General features: G+C 56.0%; 7 protein-coding genes across 7 annotated transcripts; 4 read left to right on the top strand and 3 right to left on the bottom strand.

Moving 5' to 3' along the window:
• Positions 1-683: 683 nt before the first annotated feature.
• Positions 684-1,432, top strand: JCM15063_004353 (uncharacterized protein; the record flags this gene model as incomplete). The annotated part of the gene is made up of 2 exons (XM_076680135.1): positions 684-1,268; positions 1,361-1,432. The coding sequence occupies 2 exons, from the start codon at positions 684-686 to the stop codon at positions 1,430-1,432; spliced, it is 657 nt and encodes a 218-aa protein (XP_076532768.1).
• Positions 1,433-1,876: 444 nt separating this feature from the next.
• Positions 1,877-3,537, top strand: HEM15 (ferrochelatase HEM15; the record flags this gene model as incomplete). The annotated part of the gene is made up of 6 exons (XM_076680136.1): positions 1,877-1,959; positions 2,041-2,048; positions 2,213-2,247; positions 2,360-2,830; positions 2,905-3,273; positions 3,337-3,537. 6 exons carry the CDS (start codon positions 1,877-1,879, stop codon positions 3,535-3,537), a joined length of 1,167 nt encoding a protein of 388 aa, XP_076532769.1.
• A 320-nt stretch (positions 3,538-3,857) lies between these two features.
• On the bottom strand, positions 3,858-4,387 carry JCM15063_004355 (uncharacterized protein; the record flags this gene model as incomplete). The annotated part of the gene is made up of 2 exons (XM_076680137.1): positions 3,858-4,015; positions 4,090-4,387. 2 exons carry the CDS (start codon positions 4,385-4,387, stop codon positions 3,858-3,860), a joined length of 456 nt encoding a protein of 151 aa, XP_076532770.1.
• Positions 4,388-4,527: 140 nt separating this feature from the next.
• On the top strand, positions 4,528-6,235 carry FSF1 (Fsf1p; the record flags this gene model as incomplete). The annotated part of the gene is made up of 9 exons (XM_076680138.1): positions 4,528-4,597; positions 4,735-4,764; positions 4,851-5,021; positions 5,083-5,106; positions 5,171-5,311; positions 5,382-5,441; positions 5,531-5,713; positions 5,784-5,910; positions 5,992-6,235. The coding sequence occupies 9 exons, from the start codon at positions 4,528-4,530 to the stop codon at positions 6,233-6,235; spliced, it is 1,050 nt and encodes a 349-aa protein (XP_076532771.1).
• A 243-nt stretch (positions 6,236-6,478) lies between these two features.
• On the bottom strand, positions 6,479-9,873 carry JCM15063_004357 (questin oxidase family protein; the record flags this gene model as incomplete). The annotated part of the gene is made up of 9 exons (XM_076680139.1): positions 6,479-7,147; positions 7,217-7,559; positions 7,620-7,745; positions 7,819-8,434; positions 8,498-8,792; positions 8,855-8,931; positions 8,996-9,048; positions 9,111-9,124; positions 9,520-9,873. The coding sequence occupies 9 exons, from the start codon at positions 9,871-9,873 to the stop codon at positions 6,479-6,481; spliced, it is 2,547 nt and encodes an 848-aa protein (XP_076532772.1).
• A 174-nt stretch (positions 9,874-10,047) lies between these two features.
• Positions 10,048-13,123, bottom strand: PCF11 (Pcf11p; the record flags this gene model as incomplete). The annotated part of the gene is made up of 7 exons (XM_076680140.1): positions 10,048-10,329; positions 10,413-10,694; positions 10,781-10,976; positions 11,055-11,575; positions 11,648-11,794; positions 11,864-12,205; positions 12,683-13,123. The coding sequence occupies 7 exons, from the start codon at positions 13,121-13,123 to the stop codon at positions 10,048-10,050; spliced, it is 2,211 nt and encodes a 736-aa protein (XP_076532773.1).
• Positions 13,124-13,710: 587 nt separating this feature from the next.
• JCM15063_004359 (uncharacterized protein) lies at positions 13,711-14,717 on the top strand (the record flags this gene model as incomplete). Its single annotated transcript, XM_076680141.1, has 5 exons — positions 13,711-13,748; positions 13,822-13,891; positions 14,047-14,300; positions 14,380-14,569; positions 14,676-14,717. The coding sequence occupies 5 exons, from the start codon at positions 13,711-13,713 to the stop codon at positions 14,715-14,717; spliced, it is 594 nt and encodes a 197-aa protein (XP_076532774.1).
• Positions 14,718-16,869: the final 2,152 nt, after the last annotated feature.

The following is a 16,869-nucleotide window of genomic DNA, read 5'->3' on the forward strand; positions in this document are numbered from 1 at the left end:
GAAAGGAATAGAGGAGAGAAGCAGCCCTCGACAGCTGTGCGAGGACGCCATCGCGTTCAGTAGAGAGCTAGCCATATTCCCTCCGTCGGCGTTGGAATCGATCGAGTGGGGCTGAGAGGTGAGCGGTTTTCGCCAGTTGCCTCGTGCGAGAGAAAAGAACGCTGCGGGTGGGGACCGAACTTGCTCTTAGTGCGCCTCACCTGCTATTGTAAACAACTCTCGTCGTAGCCCTCATACTAGCGTAGGCAGTGATCGCGTGATTGCACGAGTCGCCACTCGTAAGGCCAAAGAGGCATATTCGCCCAATGTTGCCCTGGCACTCATGATCGCTCGACACGGTGCTATGATCTATTGCACACTCCCATAAGCAATCATGAGGCAGCGCTCAGACAGACACGCGAGCTTCAAGGTATGCCTGCGTGCGCACAGCAACATTCGGGGCACGGCAGAGCAACAAGCCGCATGCCGCGAGGCCGGGTCGCACAAGTCGCCGAGATAATATCCTGTAGGATTGAGCGGCAGTGAAGAGCGTCGAACTGCACAAGGTTCTGTGAATGACACGCGTGACAGAGATCAAGCGAGAGCGCGACGTTCCGGCGCGCGTCCCCAGCGCCGAAGGATTCGTCTGGCCATTCCTATCGGCATCCACTTCGGCAGTACCTCAGTACAGACAGTCTGCAAGCATGGCCGCGCCTCCACCACCAGTCTCGGACGATCTCCTGACACTAGTCCCCCTCGCGATCGATCCGACCCCACTGTGTCCGTCTCCGATCAACTACAAAGGCGCGCCCCCAGCTGCATTCGCGCAGGATGATCTCAAGCACGTGAATCAGCTCGCTCGCATCCTCCTGACAGCATCGAACCCGAACGTCGTGTTTCCTCCACCTCCCCAAGCGGTGCCGAACGACCGGAGCATGAAAGTCGCTCAGGCCAAGGAGGCGGGTAACGCCGCGTTCAAGAACAAGGCGTATCAGGACGCGATCAAGTTGTACAGCATGTCGGCAGAGATGGCCGCAGGGAGACCCGTATTCGAGGCCAACGTGTACGCTCGAGACGAACTCGCATTGGCGTTGTGCAACCGGAGTGCGGCGTATTTAGGAGCGGGAGAATTTGTCAACGCGCTGGTCGATGCCGAGGCAGTGATCCAGCTCAAACGACCGTGGATCAAGGGACATTTCAGGAAAGGCAAAGCGATGCAAGCTATGGGCCGGCTTGAGGAAGCGAGAGAGGCATACCTGCTCGGTCTGCAGTTTGACCCGTCGGCAGAGGTACGCTTGCTCTACAGCCAGGATCGGAAAAGGCCTCTTTAGTTGCAATTCCGGACTGACCCGTTTTTGCTTTCGGTTCGATCCACATACAGGATTTGCAAGGAGCGGTTGCCGAGGTGGAGGAACAGCTGCGTCAACGAGATTCTCGACAAGACAAGGCATAGCTGGAACTAGCCTGCAAATTACACGGAGTGTCGCAGCTACGACAGCTTTCTTCCGAGAGAGAACGAGCTTGCGGTTCAATTCCCACACGAGAAAAAGGCGAGCTGTCCCGGTGAAAGGCGGACCCTCATTGTAAGGGAAAGCGATCATCGCCCACAGCGAGTTGTCAAAACAATTTCGCGAAAACTTGTATGCGCGCGGACCTGCACGTGATCTAAGAGCTCGAAGTTGAGCTGCAGCGTCAGGGGGCTTACTTGTTTCTGTCGTGTACATATGTGAGCGTCATCCAAAGGTACACGCTCGCTATATCGAAAAAACACGGAGAGGAGATAAATCGATAAATTCGCTGCGCTGCGATTCGTCGCAGGTGAGCCGAGCCCCCGATCGGCGAATTCTAAAGTAACTTTCGGCGTGCAGCAGCGCTCTTGCCTCACTCTCATCTCGACATGGCAGCGCGATCGGGACCCATCAAGGCGATCAAACAAGCAAACCGCTCGCTCGCCACTGCGGCAGCGCATGTGGGCAAACCGTAAGAGCTTCGGACAGCATCCGATCATTCTCTCAGAAACCCGATGACGGTCTCTGACTTTGATCATCTCGTCGCTCACAGTCCTACCGGTACGACAGCTGGACTTGATCAATCGCTCTGTGGAATTCTAGCTGACTTGGGCAGCTACAAACTCTATCTCCGCTGACTTGCTCATGTCAACTCGACAAAATCCGCCGATCCCGATCCACCCTCGCCTCTATGTCTCAATTCGTGCATCTACTATGGTATTTAGCCATCGTAATGATGAACATGGGTGGTCCGAGCACCGTAAGTTCATTAAACATCACCTTCATCTCGTGCTCGCGCACAACAAGCCCTGCTTGGCAGACCTCAGTTCAGCTTCACGTACTCACCTGTGTACATCCTTGATACTCATCAGGTTCCTGAAACTGGAGACTTCCTGTCCCGACTCTTTCACGACGGCGATCTGATCCCGCTCCCATTCCAATCGACGCTCGCACCGCTGATCGCAAAGAGACGCACACCCAAGATCGAGAAACAGTACGCAGACATTGGTGGAGGATCTCCGATCTTGAAGTGGACCCGAGTCCAGGGAGAAGGCATGGTCAAACTGCTCGACGAGATGTCGCCGGAAACCGCACCGCACAAAGCGTACATCGCGTTCCGCTACGCAAACCCGCTCACCGAAACGTGCTTGGACGAGATGAAGCGGGACGGAGTCACGAGGGCGGTCGCGTTCACTCAGTACCCACAGTACAGTTGTTCGACGACTGGAAGCAGTTTGAACGAGATGTGGAAGCAGACGCAGCATCTCGTCGAGAAGGGTCAGGAGCAGGACATCGAGTGGAGTGTCATCGATCGGTGGGGTGTGAATCCAGGTTTCGTCGACGTGCGTGCTTTTCCCCTGCTCGTCTCTCATATAAAGGCTGCGCAAGGCGACTAAGCGCTTTCTTTCCGACGTAGGCTGTCGCACGTAATATTGAAGCGTCGCTCGCCACGTATCCCGCCGAAACGCGTGACCAAGTCGTCCTGTTGTTCTCGGCGCACTCGCTCCCGATGTCGGTCGTGAATCGAGGCGACCCGTACCCGGCCGAAGTGGGAGCATCCGTCTCGGCGATCATGCAACGGTTAGGGAACCGCAACCCGTACCGACTCGTGTGGCAGTCCCAGGTGGGACCTTCGGCATGGCTCGGACCTCAAACTTCCGATGCGATCAAAGGATACGCCAAGAAGCAATACAACGACCTCTTGTTGATCCCGGTAGCGTTCACGAGTGATCACATCGAGACGCTGTACGAACTCGATCTCGAGTACCTCGAAGAGGCAAAAGAGGCAAGTCTAAACTCTGGAAGTATATCGGACGAGCAACTGACTGACGCGTGTCACTTGATACAGTTGGGTATGACGGGAGTCAAGCGAGTCGAGTCTCTCAATGATTCGCCGTACTTTATCAAGGCGATCGCCGACATCGCTGCGGACCATCTCAAATCGGGTCGACACGTCTCGGCACAACTTGGACTCCGGTGTCCCGGGTGCACGAACGAGAAGTGTGGCAAGCAGAAGGATTGGTTCAAAGGATTCTCGTCCTTGGAATAGATCGATTTTCTCGATTAAAATGTAACAAAAGGACACTTTGCACAGCTCTTATGATCCTCCCAGTTCGATACAAGCTCGTCTTGACAAGCTGGAGAGAGAGACAGAGATTGATTGCGCGCCAGCGATCGTGATTTCCGGGATCCGAGGTGGTTGAATCGTCGGATATGCCTTGCTCGGTCAAGTCGTTCGAACCACATGGACTTTGATGGCCGGTCGCGCGCGCGGCCCTTGAGGATCGCTCAGAGTACGTTCCCGTGGTAGCGCTGCATTGGACGTTGCTGGACCTCGAGGGAGGGGGGTCTCCACAAGATTGGCGGTGTCTATTTAGGTTGTTCTACTCGGGTAGTTGAATCTTGCAGACCTTGTGCGATCTTCTCTTCTTCCGTCTCTGGTAGCAAGTAATCGCCTCCGTAGAGTCCTGCCGTGGCGACTCCTGCGATCACGAGCCAGAAATACAGTCGCGTCTTCCAACTCAACACTGGCTCGAGCGGGGAAGATTCCAGAGTGAGTCCGAGAGGAGGGAGCGGGTACAGATTGGGGTCGGATTCTCACCGAGGTACGACTCGAATACGTTGCGCTGCTTGACTGATTTCTTTCTCGCTTGCTCGACCAATGGAGGTTCTCTCACCCTTTGCGAATCGGGCCGGACCAGGGTCGAAGAACCAGGAGTCCCGAGGTTTGTCGGTGTCGATCTGGCCGTTGGGAGTTGCTCTGACGCAGATGATGGGGTCGTGGTAGATGGAGTTGCATCGGTCGAGGGGAACGTGATCGCAGGTCTCGTTCGACGTGCTTTCGATGCGGCCGAGTATGCTCTGCTGCCCAGAATCCATCCACGAGAGCGTCCGAGCATTATGGATACGGTTCAAGACGAGTAATGAAGCGATGAGAGGTGTCTCAGAATATTATCTTGACTCTCCGCAACTCTCGGCGGCCTGTTCGGCTCTCGATTTCGCTCGCTCGTCCGTCACACGCTTCAAGACCCGTTCGAACATGTCGGCGCAAGACATCAGTGCGCACCAGGGCAGTCTCCAGGCTGCGAAGGTCCCGCCAGTCGATATCAGTTCGTTTCTCTTCGTCCCTCACGAGCTCGAAACCAAGCTGCGCGTGTCGACGCGCTGTTTGACCCACGATGCGGTCGCAAACGCAACGCAGCGTGCAAGCCTGAATGCTGACCTCACAACATCCATCGCTCGCCAGCTCGCTCTCGATACGACACCAAAACTTACAGTACGTACTGTCCCGCCCTGTTCCGGCTCGATTCCACTTAGTCCTTGCCAAACGTGCATCGTGCTGACTCCTTGTCTTTGCTGCAGCGGGACGACTTCGACACTTTGCCGAGATCACTTCGCCCTTGACCTTGTTTGCGAGCTCGACCGATCTCAAGAATGCCCAGCTCCTCTTGAAAGAGTACCAGGAGGGTACAGGACAGGGTAGGAAAGCGTGGGGTCACGAGGACGAGGCTGGGATCTGGAAAGCGAAACAACGTGAGCTTTGCCGACCCTCTTACAAACTCCGAAACCTGGCTGATCGTTTCTACCCCCACAGTTGTCGACTCTTCTCTCCACCCTGGCAAGTCTATCGTCACGGTTAGAGTACGCCTCCGACTCGGCTAATCATCTTGGCAAAAACTTAGATACCGGAGAGGCAGTGCCGCTACCGTTCCGTCTGTCGGCTTTCGTCCCGACCAACTTGCTCATCGTCGGTGGCATGCTCATGCCCAACCCAACGCTCAAGAGTGTCATCTTCTGGCAATGGGCCAACCAGAGTCTCAACGGTGAGTTACCCCAGTGACGTCTCGGTTCGCGAGTCTGTCCGGTCTAGCCACTGACTTGGGCACCTGCCAGTCTGCGTCAACTATGCCAACGCGAACAAGAGTATCAAGATGAGCAACAGCGAGATCGCATGTACGTCAACAGCTTGATGGCTTCTCACCTCACGGTCGTAATTGTTTGATCGCAACTTGGGAGACTCACCTGGGTTCGTTCGTCCGCAGCTGCCTATATCGCCGCGACCGTCGCATCGTGCTCGATTGCGGTCGGACTCTCTCAACTCGTGCCGCGTCTGAGGGTTTCGCCTTCGGCTCGAGCTCTTCTGGGCAAACTCGTGCCGTTTGCAGCTGTCGCAAGTGCTGGTTGCGTCAACATTGGCTTGATGAGATGGAAGGAGATGAGAGATGGTACCGCACATTTCTGCCTCTTTTATGAAGATCGCGGACAAAAGACTAATCTCGGAATTGTGCGCTCCAGGTATCTCGGTGTACGCGCCTTCGGACCCTCAAACCGGTCGACCTTCGGCTCAAGAGTTGGGCAAGTCGAGCGTCGCGGGCACTTACGCCGTCGGCCAAACAGCCGCTTCTCGCGTTCTCACCAACATGTAGGTCTCTCTCTCTTCACCGCGACATCTTGTTGCCGGGAAATAGCAGTGCCCAAGCTCACGTTTGAATCCCACAAACAGTCCCACGTTGATTCTTCCTCCTCTCCTCATCACGGTCCTCGAACGACGAGGCGCGTTCAACCGGCCGAACGGTCAAAGGTTGTCGACCGTGACCAACTTGGGATTGATCGGCTTGTCCCTCCTCGTGTTCCTGCCCCCTGCGATCGCTGCGTTCCCTTCGCGTGCGAGTATCGACCCCAAGAAACTCGAGAAGCGGTTCCACGAAGTGCCGTACGACTCGGTAGAGTTCAACAAGGGTTTGTAGAATTATTGTTATCATTGGGAAATTCAGTCATTCACAAGGGAAATGCCGATTCATTCGATTGCGAGAACGATTTGACTCTTCAGCTTCAGTCGAGAGGACCTCGCGACTTGAGAATCAGAGAAATGTCAAGTTTCACGCAGCTGCTGGAAAAAACAAAACTGTCGACATCAAGCCAAAGCAGACTGGCGCATCATCGGACTCGCTTCCGAGCATCGAGGCAATTCAGGCAATCCTGTCGATAACCTACGCCATCAATTCCCTCTCCTCTTCCTCGCGTCTGCGCTGCGCCTGCTCGGCTTCGAGCTCTTCAGGAGACAACTCGTCACCGACTTTCCTCCACCCAACCCGTTCCTGCTCGCCTGTGAACCTTTGGAACTCGAAGCTCGGTCTCGGACTTGACTTTGCACTGCCTGCGCTGACGAAACCGTTGATGTGTGCGAGACGGGGTGAGAGGAGCGCCGAGTCGCCAGTCGCGAAATGGGCGGCTTCCTCGTCGTCAGGCCCCATGGTCGTCCCGCTGCGACTCCTACTCCTGGGTTCGATCCCTCGCACCGGAAGCGTTCCGCCCGTCGGGGCCTGTCGACCAAAGCTGGAAAGGCTCGATCGATTCGAGCTGCTACTGTCTTCCCTAGACTTGCCCTTGTAGCTGGCCCGGAGCGCGTTTGGCGCGGTTGCGCCCGGAAGTAGCTCGTCGTCTTGCCAGGTCTCGTCGTACCCCAAACCGCTGCGATCCCAGGTACCAACGACTCCTGCGTCGCCTTCGTGGGCCCATCCGAGACTAGCGAGAGTGAGGCCTGCCGCGCGAATGAATATCGACCCATCCATCGTGTGGGTTCCGGGAAGAGATGATGTGAAGTATCCAGGTGGTGAGGTATCGAAGAGGGAAGCAGCAAAGTACAACGAACGCACAGCCTACAAATTGAGCAAGCGAGTCTTGGCATTAAGCTCCATCGAGCGAGAGACGTGCGGAATATAGCGCACCTTTGTGACATGCTCGTCGTCATGATCGACTGCGCTGTGCAGAACTTTCATCCATGGGTTGACACCGAGTTTCTTCTGATCGTTACCGAGCTCGATTTCTTCCGTTGGAGGCAAAGGTGCGCTCGAACTAGCTTTAGGTGTATGGGGCTCGTCGACATCCTCGTTCGAATGCAGCGGAGAGATAGGTTCTTGCTCCTGAGCATCTTGATTAGAGCTAGTCCTGCTTCGTCGGTTGCGGGAGATTGAGCGAGCAACTGCACTTTCGCTTGCACCAGCGGGAGTGTTTGGCGGGATGGGCTGATCGGGCGCTGCCATCAAGGTGTCCTCGATGAAAAGTTCCGGACTGCAGCGAGTGGTCAGTCGACTACGCTCGGGATTTCCCTGAAGAGTTTTGCAAGCTTACCGTCCACGCGAGATCCAGTAGCTGACCATCACGCGGAAGTGGGACGTGAGCAGGTACGGTCGGAGGTGAGGAGATATCACTTCGAGGAGCGGCGGCAAAAAGAGAGCCGAAGTTAGACCGTGCATGCTGAGCGCGCCAGAGTAACGTCAGTACGTTCACTCATGTGTACCGCAGCAGACGGGACGCGGCAGTCACGTACGTGAAGAAATCGAGCTTGATCTTTTTGTAACCGGGACGTGATGCTGCAGCGTAGATCACGGTCGACATCCAGAACAGCTCCTCGGTCTTTTCGACAATCTCGTCCCAGCTGGGTACCCCTTGCGCGCCCCAGCCTTTTGCGCTCTTTCCTTTGTTGCTCTTGCGCCCCTCACGCACTTCGGTCTCCTCGTCGTCCCATTCCTGACTGCGTTCCGTACTGAACTTCCACTCTTGGCACAGCTGAACGATCCTCGGACTCCGATTCCGCAAAACGGCGTCAAGTTTCGTAGTGTCGGAAAGTTGCCCAGCGTGCCCAGCGGCGAGTGACTCGTCAGCGAGAATCCGGGCAAGGACGGTGAATCCGCTGAGACCCTCGCGCGGGTAGCGTCGGTCTTCGCTGCTGCGAGGCAAAGCAGCGGCAGTTCGAGCAAAGTTGTCAGAGGGGGAAGCGATAGGCTGGCTGCCGAAATAGTGTGTTGTTGCGGACGATAGTCTCAGAGTCGAGAACGCAGAGGAGAACGCCGACTGTAATTGAGACGGCCTCGGTGGTGCAGGTGGCCATTCCGACGGGAAGAGAGCGGCCACGGTCGGATTGTGAACGGCGCACTGTGCCAGCCCTGCAAGATGATCTCTAGGTGAGTAACATTGTACCATGCGTTTGCATGGAAGGAGAAGCTCACCTTCGGCGACAACGCTGTCCAACTCGAACTCGACTCCATGCCCGATGTGAATCAGAGGGTGAATCGCTCCAGAAACGGCTCGGACCAGCATCTGCCCCTCGCCTCCGAGGAGGTAACGCTCGATGACCGGAACGACACTCGACCGTCTTCCAGCGTACGGGCTCGTTGCTGGCGGAGGCGTCGAGATCAAGCGATTGAAGAAAGCGAGGTAATTCGGGTAAAAGCGCTCGTCGCCGAGATACTCTGTCCAATTATGCTCAGTGACATCGATCGGAGCGAGAGGGGGCATGGGTTTCTGTATGAGCGATTGACACTTGAGGATCTCGTGTGCGTCAGGAAAGGAGAGGAGACGCTTACGCGCGCGGTTTCCTTGTGCAAAGTGAGAATTTCCTCGATCAATGCAGGCGAAGCTCCGAGGGAGTATGCAGCGAGCACTAGTGACCCAGATTGACAGCAGTGAGAAGTCATCCTGCTGGATCAGCATGAAGAGCTCCTTACAGTGATGGGCACAGTGGTTGTGGAATCCTTTGTCGTTGAAGAAGGTATGCGAGCTATCGGAGAGGAACAGCATTAGTGTCGCCCGCGTATCTTGGTCGTGGGGATCCGTACGCACTTGACGTGGTTTTCCTGTCGCGGTCCATGACGGTCGAAGCAAAATGTCAGTAGCAGCAAGACAGACGGCTCGATCTGCACGGCCTGGCCAACGCGTTCCCGTGTTCGACGTTTCATTCGCCTCAAGACCATGTGCTTGATGTTGAGCGGCGGCGAAACGGGCGTTCGGGGTACTCAAGTACCCCCACACGAACCAGCGTGGCTGTCCAGACGGGCCGAATTGACACTTCTTCTCCGGGGAGAAGAAGACCGCTAGCGCTCCAGTATCATCCATACTGCATCGAGAAGACTCGCGAGAAGCTCGTCCGCTCGACGTGGTCGCAGCATCCTTGCATCCGCTGACTATGACGCGCCCCCTCCTTTGTTCGCGAATGCGGGAACGAACAGGTCTTGAGACGTGCGCAACTCACCTCGAGGCATTTCCTGACGGCTTCCTTTGACTCCCACGAGTGTCCTGCGAGCCCGCTGAGCGAGCCTTGCGAGGGATGGCTCATTCCGCCGAAGAGCGAATGCGGATCCAGCATCTGCTGTTTCCTCGCGAACGACTGAGCGCCGCTGGGCTCGATCGGCGATGTCGCATACGAGAACGATGGAGAGCGAGACCCCACGGGAGAATGAGATGGGGAAGTCGACGCGGACGGGGGAAGTGGAGGATACGAATGAACCGAACCGGTTGAAGACGAGAGCGACGACTGCGACGGTGAGTGGATCGTCGGCAGTAGGGAAGAGCCACCAGGGTTGCGACGAGTGGGGAACGGCGCCATGTGTTGGATGAAGAGTGACGGTCGCGCAACGCGGCGCGCGCAAATGTGACCGAATGAATATTCAACGGCCAATTACTTTCCGCGGAGGCTCGCTCTAGAATTCTCTTCTCTCGCGCAGACACATTCGTTGGAAACCACTTTGCAAATTGTGCATGTATTATGAGAAAGAAGAGTCTACATATTCTCATCAGGCTCGCTCTTGATCCGCTTGGCTTCGCGCTCGTCGTCCCCCTCTATTGCGGTACTCGCCTGATTGCCATTCTCCTCGAGCTTGATCGCTGGATCCCGTGCAGTGGCGACAGCATCCTCTTCGACCTTGCGTTTGAGTACATTCGTGGCAGTAGACACAGGTGTTCCTTCACGACTCGCGAGAGCGGAATTAGTCCTAGCTAATGCCGATGCTGCTGCAGTCGCTCGAGCGAGCGTCGTCTCTGCGAAGCAAGTCGCGTGATATAACTGTACAAATAACACAAGCACACTCACGAGTGAGAACGGTTTCGCAAGGGTACAATGGTAGAAGCGAGGATGGTATCACGCACAGTCCCCTCGACCACGACAGCGTTCCACCACACCCATTCCTCTTCTTCGTCGGACCATTCGCTTTTGAGCTTGTCTTGACAGATAGGACATGGCTTATCACCAAGACCTCCAGCAGGCGGAACTGGCACTTTTTTCTTCATCAGCGCTGCTCGATCGACTGTATTGGCGGCGCCATTCGTCGATGCCGCAGTGTTGCTGCCGCCTTTGGTCGGAGACGAGGCTGACGCAGAGTGATCGACAGCGAAGCTTGACGACAAATCGTTATCCGAAGTGTACCAGTCCTGCAACGAGAAGGATGAGGAAGTACAACATTAGCTCTGGCCTTGGTCTCCGCCGCGAGAGTCAACGACGGCTGGTCGAGACTTACATCCTCTTTTGTAAACCAACTCCTGCCTTGAGCCCTGGCAGCGCCCTCCCGGATCCTGCGCTTGTAAGTGAAATGCCAATCGAGATGCAAGTCCATTTTGGCTTTGCCTTGCTTCGAGTCAAAGAACCTCAGGCCGCACTGCTGGCATTGCAGCGCTATCGAGGTATACAGGAGAGAAGCCGCGTTCGGTCGAGAGCTGTAACGCACGCGCGAGGTCAGCCGAACGGTCCTGGACAGAAGGAGGGAGAGGCGATTGATTCCAAAGTCGACTTACTGCATAAGGTCAGCGTTTTTGAGTTCAACGTGGAGTCGCTGAATCTCGTCTTGCCAAATCTGGACTGCTTCGTCTGCGGGATCCCAATGCTGTTGCTGCGCGGCCGCATCGACAAATGGCTTGACCTCTGGTACTGGGGTGCCTTCGGACTTGACGACAGGGCTCGCGGGTGTGGGCGTGATGGAGCCGAATAAATTGGCAAGCGCGCCTGTTGCGGATAATCGCGAAAGTAGCGAGAGATCGACACCATCGACCACGGAGGGAGAAGACTCGGATTTGACCGCCGCAGCAGGTGACATGGCACGCGAGGGATCGATAGGCGTCGACTGTGCCAACGATGTCGCAGACTCGGGCGCAGGCGCAGGCGGCGCGATTGGTGGCGGCACGATCGCAGTCGGTCGAAGAGGAGGCGGTGATGCAGAGGTACCGGCTGCAGGACGAGGATTGAGGGCGGCGAGCTGTGAACGGATCTGATTGACCTGTTCGGTCGTGAGTTGCGTATTGAGAATGAGAGATTCAAGCTTGCAACAAGCGGCGCAAAGTCGGCGTCAGTATTGTATAGTACGGGCACGACCTACAGCCAGTGTACGTACCTTTTTGAGCGCAATGATCTGGCCTTGGTTGATCTGGTCTTCCGGGTTGCCTGCAGCTTGGTCTTGTCGCTGCGCAAGAAGTCTCCGCACATCGTACAGAACCCCAGAGCGCTCGCCAGAAGTTGCCGCGTGTGGCAGTTGTTGCACCTGACGACAGAGAAATACGAAATGAGATACTCGGGCTCGTGCCAGCACGGACCGAAGACGAGATCTCACTCCTGCGTTGTAACTTTCCGCTGCATCTCTTCCTTTACCGCCTGCTCCAATACCACCCCTACCTGTAGCGCCAAAGAGCGCGGTTTCGATTCCTTTCTGCACTCGGGCGCCGGTGGGCGGTTCGTCGTGCATCCTGAAGAGCTCGCCACCGTCGGATCCTCCAGTCTTCCAAGTTCCGAGCAGTTCCTCGAGTTTCACCTTGGTCGCCGAATCGACGGAATGGTAAGCCGAGAGGAAGGTTCGTTCGAGGAAGCGCGCGAACAGGGCAAGGTACGGCGCGCCAATGTTCTTGCTGATCGAGTCGAGGAGATAGAAGGCGGGTAAAATATACTGAGGCGAGACCTGCGTCGGGGTAAGCATGAAGAAGAAGTTTTCAAAGGCAACGGAAGGAGGACAGCAGCGAAGGCAAGGAACCATGGTCAGCCAAAACTTGCTCTGATCAAAGCTGAGAGGACACTTGCTCCGGGCCTCGCATATCGTGACGGGAGTCAGTCACGTCATGGCTACTACCTCGAGCTATGACGTCCACTCTCGAGGCGGGCACGACCGACTGCCCATGATCGAGACGAGCAAAGTGCGCGGCTAAGCAACGAGCCCACAAAAGGAGAGGCGCACGACCGAAGCAGGAAACGCAGAGCCCCGCGATAGACACGAGGTATCACAAGACAAGGCGACCTTTCGCTTGAAAGTAGAAGGCGCGCAGGAAGGAGGTTGATCCGCGACTCTTTGGAGGGCACAAGACTGAATTGTATTCTTCCAAACCTTCCAGATCTCCCACTCCAGGGTACCCGTGTACTCGTGGGCTGGATGAACACTTACGGATCGAAAATGGTCTTCGAAACACTGCGCGACGACACCGCTCATGCGGATGACATGCTCGTGTGCGAACAGGGTCAGGTTTGTGATGACGGGCTTTGAATTGAACGTGAGCGCTTGCAGTTGCTGCGAGAAGAATCTCCGGAACGAGTTGGGGTCGACGCCGACGTCCGGTGGTGGCCGCAGCTCGCCTTCCCGGAGGGGAGCGGCAGGGGGAGGGGCGGCATGATGCGGCGGTGGAGGCGCGTACGAGCCGTACGCTCCGTAGTCGTACCCGTCGTAGCGCGGTTGTCCATAGTGAGGGTAGCCTGTCGGTGTGGCCGGTGGAGGCGGTGCGCCGTAGCCGTAGTAGGGCGTAGGGCCCGCAGACGCGTGCGGCGGGTGATGGTAGTAGCTGTTGTACGCCTGCTGCGAGTCGTAAGGCGGGTAGCCCGGGTACGACATTGCCAGCGGTTGTCCTGTCTGCGTGCGAGGTGACCTGCAGCGCTGGTCAGGGGGACGTGGCGAGGTAGAGGTCGTGATGTGCGAGTGCAGTGCGACGGAGGGGATGCGATTTTGGGAGGCACTTGAGAAATCGCCTCCCGCCTTTTCCTCTCTGTTCCTCCGGCTCTTCCCTTCTTCAAGACCCCGCCAGACAGTAAGCTCGCACGCTCTAGAGCTCCTCCTCGAACCAGTACCGACGCTTCAGCCACGACTCGTCGTCCCGGTCGGCCGCTGTGATCGATCAAAGCTTCGGTCGGGTTTTTTCAAAGTCGATCGGACGGGAGTCATCCTCGCGCTTGCAGTGGGAGACGGGCCCAGCAAGGCTCTGCGGGAACGGTATCTGGCACAGAGCGGGAATGCGAGCCGTCACAGGCGTGATCCAGGGAGGAAAACGGGAATTTGTTCAGACAGATGCACCCTCCAACAACCGCGACCTCGACTCGCACCGAACCACCCGCAACCGCAATACCGACAGACCAGAGCACATTTGAACGTTTGTCGTACGGTAGCTGACTCTGCTCCGCCTTGCCGTCCTACGCGAAACAGACATGAAGCAGATCTACAAGGAAGAGGAGCTCGAGATCCCGTGAGTGCCCACCTGCTCTGCCTCGTGCGACGACGAGACGCGGCAATTGACATAGCACTTGTTTGGAAAATAGCGCTGGCGTTACCGTCGCCATCAAGGCCCGTGTCATCACTGTCACCGGACCCCGCGGTACTCTCCAGAAGGTGGGCTCTCCCTCTGGCTGTTTCGCGTGCGTCTGATAGTCACAGACTGACAGAGTTGCTCCCACCTCGCTCTACAATTATGTCGAACCTTTTCCGTATCGCAATCCGCCAACTCTGCCGCTTGTCATCCATTACGCGACGCTCCCACCACACAGAATGCCCAACACGTCAACATGTCGATGCGTGTTGTCGCTCCCTCGGAGAAGGCTATCACCCCCGTCCACAAGGTCAAGCTTGTCGTCTGGCACGGAGGACGCAAGCATGTTGCTTGCCTCCGCACCATCCGATCCCAGATCGAGAACATGATCCAGGGTGTCCGCTTCGGATTCGCCTACAAGATGCGTCTCGTCTACGCCCATTTCCCCATCAACGTCATCATCTCGGACGACAAGCAATCCGTCGAGATCCGGTACGTGCCAAGAAGTTCCTTTACCTGTACCGCCTCTCTCCTCCCAGTACTTACTTGAAGCATCTCGGACCGTTCGCAGAAACTTCTTGGGTGAGAAGCGTGTCCGTCACGTCAAGATGCTCGAGGGTGTCACCATCGAGGAGTCCAAGGCCCAGAAGGACGAGATCATCATCTCTGGAAACGATGTCGACCTTGTCTCGCAGTCTGCTGCCGACATCCACGGTCAAACCCTCGTCCGCAACAAGGATATCCGAAAGTTCCTCGACGGTGTAAGTACCTTTTTTTGCGACTTATTTTCAATTCTCGACTTTTCTTCTTTCTTCTCCACTCTGCCTCCCCTCTACCGCTACTGACGCTTCTCTTGCATTACAATAGATCTATGTGAGCGAAAAGGGACAAGTATCGCAACCTGAGTGATTTTTCCTCGTAGCCGGATTGTAGCTTGCAAACACTTCCGAAATTTCAGAAAATGCAGCGCTCCAGCGCGTTCGACAAGAATGATGTGACAGTAAAGTTCGAGTGGTGTTCAGCAAGCCTTTCTCGCAAGCTACGTAATAGCGCTGATGCACAGAGGCGAGAGCGAATGATATCAGAGTCCATTCGCGAGTTCTTTGCTCAACGGGATATCGAAGTGCTACTCGGCGAGTACACTGCAGATTGAAAGTGGCGATGACTGCGACGCAGACCTCGAGAGACAGCTCAAGCAGACGAAGGTTGTGCAATTGCGAGGAGATCGATAAAACGAGTTATATGCAGATCAAGGCTCGGGGATAGTACTGAAGGAGGAGGGGATGGATTTAGCTGGAGGTTGGGCAGGAGCGTGAGGGGCGTGAAATGGAGATATAGGCAGGAAGAGACAAGGCAACCACAGGATGGTTAGCCTTGAGCGAGGTCTAAGCGCAAGCTGCAATTTTATCTGTTTTTGAAGGAGCTAACTGGAACGCGTTCCTGGCCGAGAGATCTGCGAGCTTGAGTGCACTCGTACGAATGCAACAGATGGTGTCACCTCAGTGAAGATTCAGTAGCGTGAGCATGTATGGCTGTTGCGAGGAGCGCATGGTCTTGTCTTTGGGTTGAGTTACCTCTCGCCGACTACCTCGATATCCAGATGTCTCTCGAGTTTCAGGTTTCCTTTATGGAGGAGAGCGACAGCGGCGTCTGAGACTTTGTAAACGAAATGAAGCAGTTGCAGTTGCGAGGAAGCTTTAGAAAAGAAGGTATACAATTTACGCAAATCGAAACGAGTTCAAACGCAAGCTAGAAAACGGTTCAATCAGAGGAGAGGCGGAGGTTTTCTCAGGAGAGAGGCAGCCCAGAGGGGGTGTTGTAGGATACTTGGGAGGGGTCGTTGCTTGGAGGGGCCACAGTTCGAGTCGCGTCTTGAGTTTCTTGAGCTTCTTGAGCTCGATCCTCGTTCGAATCCTGCGCGAGCAAGAGTCCCGAAGGAAGGGAAGGGACGATTCCCGAGGTTGACCCGTCGTCTATAGGTACGGCGCGGCTCTGGAGGAACATGCCCGACATCGTGACGCGAGTTCAGCGAGAGCCGATAGCCAGAGTCGGCATTGTAATTAGCTCACTGTTCCAGAGTGGATTGCGTTGTCCGCAGCACCATTGATGTCTGCCTTATTGCTCCTGTGAGTATCGAACCGTGGCACGTCATCAACACACTTGTCGCTGTGGGATCGAGACAAGCCGGGGGTCGAGCTCACATTGTATGGCGTTGCGCTTCTTGGGGACCGGTAGCGATACTACGACTTGTTATCAGAGAGGCTTGAACAAGGTGGCAAAAGAGAGAGAGTCCGGAGGTCGACAGTAGCCTAGATTAGAACAAGAGATCCGCGCGCATCGATTCAGAGAACCGCGCGCATCGATCCTAGGCTCATGTGACGTCTGCTCTCTCTATCTCGCCACTCTGTTCAAACTTCAGTCCTCTCTGATGACAGGAGTCTAGGAGATCGATCGAGAGAACCGGGCGCATCGATCGTCAGCTCCCCCAATGTCCGGGCCCTCTCTCTTTCGCCTCTTTCTTCCTTCCTCCAGTTCCCTCTGACAACAAGTCAGTGTCTCGCGCACGATGTGAGTTCGACCCGCCGCTTGCCTCGATACTATGCCACTGCGCATGTTCGTAACGTGTTCTTAGTCGGTTTCTCGCAGGAACAAGGCAAACAAGGAGGACGACAGTGCCGTTGCGGACCCCGCGCTCCTCTCGGGAAGAGTAAGCTATTCACGCTGCTGGCTCTGGCCATAGGCTCTCGCTGACCTCGCAAACCTCAAGCATCGTTCCTTCCCTTCCCTTGGGACTCTTCCTCGCTCGAGACCCTATTCAGAAGAGAACACAAGAAGCTCGCAACTCGAAGTACTCACGACGCTGTTCGTCCTTACACCATCGAACCGAGGAACTTCTCTCCTAGCCTTCCTTCCGGTCTCGTTCCTGGTATAACCGGCTCCCAAGCTGCGTCTAATACCAGGGACGAGGAGGTCGCCATGCCGCGCACACCGATTACCGCACCTTCTCGTATCTCTAACGAGACTTCCCCCGGTATGCCTCTCCCTGGCGGTTATCACGACG

The sequence above is a fragment of the Sporobolomyces koalae genome (genome assembly GCF_050403365.1).
Source record: "Sporobolomyces koalae JCM15063 DNA, S_koalae_JCM15063T_v1_ctg32, whole genome shotgun sequence".
NCBI classification, from domain to species: domain Eukaryota; kingdom Fungi; phylum Basidiomycota; class Microbotryomycetes; order Sporidiobolales; family Sporidiobolaceae; genus Sporobolomyces; species Sporobolomyces koalae.